The sequence below is a fragment of the Daphnia magna genome, linkage group LG4, assembly GCF_020631705.1.
Source record: "Daphnia magna isolate NIES linkage group LG4, ASM2063170v1.1, whole genome shotgun sequence".
In the NCBI taxonomy this organism is placed as follows: domain Eukaryota; kingdom Metazoa; phylum Arthropoda; class Branchiopoda; order Diplostraca; family Daphniidae; genus Daphnia; species Daphnia magna.
In genome coordinates, this window is record NC_059185.1 from 7,875,385 (window position 1) to 7,881,384 (window position 6,000).

Below are 6,000 nucleotides of genomic sequence, written 5' to 3' on the forward strand. Positions count from 1 at the left end.
GCCAAATGAAACACCCTAGGATGACACACACCACATGATGAAACAGGTTTTGAAATTTATCTTTGGGTATTTCAATATTTTTATAATCAATGATTAGCAGAGTTTTAAAAACGAAGGGACCTACAATGGCCATTAGGTGACCTGTTAGAACTGCATGAACAGTAATCTACGAGCAATTTGAAACCCCCAAGGTAAATGCCATTTGCTCATTTTATTTAACGGTAAGCGGTGAGCTAGGACTTTAAAGAAATTGGACTGGAGAAATAGGACTGCTTTTCCACTTAGAGCAGTCCTGTTTCTCTATGACCTTAGTCCTATTTCACCGCTGCAGGATTGTTATTTTTCCCGCCCTTCCAAAGGCTATACAGACGACGAACGTCCAAACCTGTAGCCAATAGATGCGGATGGTAGAAAAGAGATAGCTTGTTAAAGCCCTCTAAATCGGTATCGAAGTAGACCCATAATCTTATACCTTAAGGTCGATGACGGGGAGTTAGTAACGGAACATCAAGAGAATCCCTGTCTCTCTTCTTACTTCAAACAGACGTAGAAATTCATCACCTAAATCTGGTTAACTTAAGCATTCGTTGATGGACCTGGTCAGATTTTCTAAAGAATACAGCAAAAGAGAACAGGCTTCAACACGCCCGATATAAATAGAGCCTCTTCCAGTTCGTCAAGAGTAGCCCAAAGTAGGGTTCCGCCCCGAGCCGATCGGGGCTTTTTTTTAACGAACAGTGGGGTTTATTAAAAAATATATAATTGCTGCTAAATAAAATATAAAAATAAATAAATGGTAGTTTAAACTGGTTTGCCGCAACGCCAAACCGAACCGTGGTCGAAAATGTCTAGATAGGACCCATAGTTTGACAATTTTTTTCCCTACAAATCGCGGTTTGCCCCGATCGAAGATGTGCCGGGTCCGAGCCCTAGCCCAAAGTGGCCCAAACCTTCCGACTACTTTAAACAGATTTGCTTTAGTCCTTAGCAAATCACCCGAAACAGCCTAAACTCACATGGCTGATTTTCAGTAATTATCCAAATTCGTTGATACCATCCGATTTAGCCGGATTGTACCTTTTGTAAAGTCGAAAATCATCCGATGCCCGCCTATAGAGCAAGAGCGAAGCGCGTACCCCTTACTGTTTTACGAACGCACCTTACTATTTTAAGCGAGAAATTGCGGCTGGCGGCCATGTTTGTAACCATGGCTTCCAGCCGCAAAAGCTATCATAGAACACCAAGGTGCGTTCGTAAAACAATGGGGGTACGCACTTCGCTCTTGCTCTATAGAGTTTTAGAAAGTTGCCTAGTTCCTGCCTAGCGTAGAGAGGTGTGACTAGTGCGCCTCGTGTATGGATTATCGAACCGTGGCTGTTCACTTTGCTTCACACACGCCATGGTTCTCTCTAATTTACCATGTTATATCTCTTCCTTCGGGCTCTTATCGTGACTTTTCTCTCGATGCTCACTTCTTGCCCCTCTGCTTCTTCGTCGCTCTGGTCCGCCGACTGAATCGTTTTTTCCAAACAATTTTATAAGGAAGCTTGTGAATTGGAGGGTTAAGTCCAGAGAAAAAGAAATACGACACATGATAGGGATGTATGCCATGACACTTTTCCGAGCGCCATCTAGTGTTTAATGCCAACACTTCAACATCGCAAACGAATTTTCGTCATCCAATACTTTTACGAGGCGGCATATTTAAATAGCCAATAGGAATTGCTCAGAGACGACTCGTTGCTACGGAATGGGTGGACTTTTAAAATTTGAAATATCAATTCTAAGCTTTATATCAAAGAAAATTGCTTGCTACTGAACTGATCTTGGGAAAATTCACAAAGTCGTTTGTTGAATACAACAAACTGGATGAGTATATAAACAATGGCAAATTCAGTGTAGTTCAACAAACAACTGCGTCTTTTATCAAGGTCAGTTCAGTGAATTTCAAATTGGAATTGTACTCAATTAGCTCCACCTTAACACGATGTATTTAGCCATTTGACCCAACACAAAAAAACAAAAGAAAAACGGGTTTCCTTCTTCAGGTGATAACGCCCCTTTCCACCTCAGACGCTTTTCGGCTTTGACGCAACGCAGTCATGGCGGATTCTAATCCAAGTTCTAGTTCTAGTTCCAGTTCAGTCTCATCAGGGGAATCTCATCGAAGCAACCGCAATCCAGATAGGGCAAATCTTAGCCGAGAAAGATTAATCTTAGACCAGGCGCGTGAACAAGAGCTACAAGAGCGCAGGCTAGAGGCCCATCGAGAGCAGGAGCAGCAAGAGAGAGACCGACAGAGGCGAGGAGATCGTCGACAAGAGGGAGACCGTAACGGTGACTCTGATGAGCCCACTGGAGAGATCCCGCCACAGCGCAAATTTGCAGTACCAAAAAGGCGCATGCGGGTCGTCAGAGACTGGATGACTTCCACACTGAGTCCTTCGGAAGCCAAGCAGTTTCGAGAGAGGTTTTTGCCAAGCTTTACTGACACAGATTTTGATTTGAAATGCCCTCAGGTGGATTCCTCTCTGTCCTGGCGTTTTAAGGATCTCAAGTGTCACGAAATGTCAAAGGCAGAAGCTACGGAAAAGTCATTGAAAGCTGAACAATACAAAGTCCTAGACGTCACCCGTCCGCTCCTCTACCTAAAAGAGCAGATGGCCGAAGGAGAGCTTCAAAACTCGCCCATGGCTGAGGATGTTGACGTCGCTCTGCGTTTGTGGGGCCATACTTTCTATGGAATCACGGCCAGCCGCCGCGAAAATTTATTGAAGGTGTCCGACCCAAAGTTCGTCTCCTTGCTGAAGGAGCCAGAACGCTTTAAGACCAAACAGTGCGGAGCCCTATTCGGCAGTCACTTCATTAAAGAAATGGTCAAAGAGGCGACTAACGACCAGAAATTGAGGAGCATCGGGCGCCCAGTGGGCCAACCATCGGGCTTCAAAAGTCGCTACCCAGGTCCCAGCTATAACCCAGCATCGGCAAGCGGCTATCATCGTAGTGGCTATAATGGCGGCAACCGAGGCGGAAACTTCAGTGGAGGCCGCAATTCGACCGAATTTTTTAGGAACAAGAAGCAGAAATCGAGCCAAAGGTATGTGCCAGTTTTATCGGCACCTAAACAAGCCACATGTTCTTCCGCCATTGGAGGTAGGTTACGTTTTTTTGTACACTTCTGGCACTCGATCTAAAAGGACCCATGGATCATTCAGAGTATAAATGAAGGCGTTAAAATCGATTTTGTATCACCCCCGTTTCAATCACATTATCAGGGTAATATGCTGATGGGCAAGGATCAGTTAGAAATCTGTGAGCAGGAAATTAAATCTCTCTTGGAAAAGAGGGCCCTTGAGCCAATCGAGCCGGGAAGGGGTTTTATCAGTGGCCTCTTTGTGATCCCGAAACGTACGGGAGGATTCAGGCTCATAGTAAATTAAAAAACCCTTAATAGATTTGTGAAACCCGTTCACTTTAAAATGGAAATTATTCCCCTCCTTCAGGAGCTGATCCGCCCAGGTGATTATTTTACTAAAATCGACCTTCAGGATGCATACCTCACCCTTTCCTTACGCAAGGAGGATCGGAAATTTGAACAGATCAAATGGGGGAGGTTTTCTATCAGTTAAGAACCCTGGCGTTTGGTTTTTCGTCCGCACCCTGGCTTTTTACAAAAATCTTGAAGCCAGTCATAACTTGCCTGAGGAAAAAAGGGGTCCGCCTCATAATTTACCTTTACGGCATGCTTCTGCTTAACAGCTGCAAGGAAGGGGCGAGGAAAGATTTTTTATTAGCAAGAGAGGTTTTGGAAAAATGCGGTTTTTTTATAAACGTAAAGAAATCCGTCGACAAGCCAACGCAGATCATCGAGTACCTTGGAATGGTCGTTAATTCGAATTTTTGTTGTCGAAATTTTAAAATTGTGTTACGAACTATTGAAGCGTAAGACAGCTTCGCTCCGGGAGATAGCGAGGGTACTAGGTAACCTAGCTTGGGAGGTCAAATGCATTCCTTTCACCCAGGCACATTATACTTAAGTTCCCAGGGTTACACCTTTTTCCAGCCATAATAGTTTCTGAAACAGATTAGCTACAGGAATATTTGTTTGGCCAGTCTGTCCAAGGGCGTGACCCATAGACAGGCTTGTAGCGGTCATGAGTGAATCGGAAATTTTAATTTATTTGAAGGTTTCAAGGACTCCGTATAGAAAAAAACTAAAATTTGAAATTTCTTTTAAGAAAAATATATTTACTTATAGAAAAGTAGTCTTCACACACCCGAACATGGCTGCTTGTCGATACAATTGCTTGATCGATATAACTTAGACGTTTCACGAATGACGTGTAAAGGTTTCTAGGCTGTGTTTTTGCCAGTAGACAACTCTGATTAAGATGTTACAACCATGCACTTATATACTGAAGATTGAAGGTTAAGAAGGGAGGGGTTTACAATAACTTTTACTTTTATCATAAACAGTTAGCCTCAGGGAAGGTTGCATTCGTGACGATCTTCTTGCTGGGTGGCGTTGCTGTTGCTGGGAGGAGTTGCTGCGGTCACTCTGATATTACTTTGTCAGTGCTTTTTTCTTTGAAGATTGGAATTGCCTTTTTGTTTTCTCTGGAGAATAGCTCTCATAGGGCCTTCACTATTGGCTGAGTGAAGTACCTGTTCACTTTTTTCGCGTCTTCGTCGTCCTTCTCAGTTGTTGGAATATAGTCATCCTTGGGATTTTTCTTGGAGGTGTTCGCGAACGTCTTCTGTGTTGTGTTTTTCGAATTGTCCTCGTCGTCGTGTGTTACGCCCTTGTCAACCTTCTTTTTTAACTGTTGATTTTCTTGCTCCAAATAGATGATTGTCTTGTTTAAGTGTTCTTTTTGCGTTTTAAGGTTTTCTATTGTTTGTTCGAAATCCTTGGTTTGTTCTATTTCCAGCTCGTAGTGGAGTGACTTGTCTCCAATGTCTGTCGGCAAGGTCAGCTCGTTTATATCACCCACTAGTTTGGTTATTTCTCCTGTTTTGTCCTCGTCTAACCTTGAGTCGTTGGAGTCTTGAGTCTCGATGAATTTAACTTGAAGTTTTTTGTATTCTTTTACTCGGTTTTCTAGAAATGTTATTTGATTTTCTTGTCCTCGTACCTGATTTTGGAGTTCTTGAAGTTCTTTTTCAAGGTGCTTGTTTTTCGGACTAAAATCTTGTATGTTTTTCTTTAAATTGATTTTTTCTGTTGTAGCCTTGTCGAGTCTGTCTGCCAAAACTTTTATCTCTTTCTGGAGCTGTTTTGCTGTTTCTGAGACTTGTTTTATCTGGTTTTCTGCATTGATGAGTTTCTGGATCAGTCTGGTCTTCTCACCTTCCAGTTTGTTGATTATTTCTTGGCCTTTGGTCTCGACAACTGCATTGTTTTCCTCTTTTCTTTTGAGAAGGTTCTGCAATTGGTTCTCGGTTGCTAAGGTGGTTTCCAGGCTTTGTTCTAGGTCGGCGATTCGGGAATTGGCTTTTCAAGGGAGTTCATCAGAGCCTCGTTGTTTTCTTGAAGTTGCTCTAATGAACTGCTTAAAGTGTATTTCGAACAATTTGCCTTCTTTTTGTTACTCTCCAGTTGTTTTTGCGCATTTGAAAGTTCAAATTTTAGGGTAGATATCTGATTTTTATCTTCAATTAGTGCAATTACTGACTCTTTCTGCAATACACTGATGGTACCGAACAAAAATTCTTTTTCCTTTCCATGCAATAAGTGTAGCTGTTGGAGTAAACTATCGAGTGTTCTGGTGTTCCCACCTTGTGCGACTATATCGTCTTTGAGTGTTTTAGTAGCATTTGCAATGGTTTCTGCCGTAACACCATCTGTTACTTTTAAAGTTTGTTCTAGAAGGTATTAAGTGTAAAAATGCAGCGAATTTTGCGTCACCTGACTTGCTTCTTGTTTCTGTGTTTGTAACTGTTGGATATTTTCAGTTTTTGAGATTGTCTGGTATGATTTACTTCTTTCTAAGTCTTGCC

The 6,000-nt window shown here is 42.4% G+C and overlaps 1 protein-coding gene across 1 annotated transcript; it reads left to right on the plus strand.

Moving 5' to 3' along the window:
* The first annotated feature begins 2,102 nt into the window (after window positions 1-2,102).
* LOC123471362 lies at window positions 2,103-3,226 on the plus strand. Its single transcript, XM_045172598.1, has 2 exons — window positions 2,103-3,153; window positions 3,198-3,226. The coding sequence occupies exons 1-2, from the start codon at window positions 2,103-2,105 to the stop codon at window positions 3,224-3,226; spliced, it is 1,080 nt and encodes a 359-aa protein (XP_045028533.1).
* The last annotated feature ends 2,774 nt before the right edge of the window (window positions 3,227-6,000 follow it).

Coding starts and splice junctions, on each gene's coding strand:
- LOC123471362 (XM_045172598.1), top strand. CDS start 2,103: ATGGCGGATTCTAATCCAAGTTCTAGTTCTAGTTCCAGTTCAGTCTCA. Junction 3,154..3,197: donor ATGTTCTTCCGCCATTGGAG/GTAGGTTACGTT, acceptor TCGATCTAAAAG/GACCCATGGATCATTCAGAG.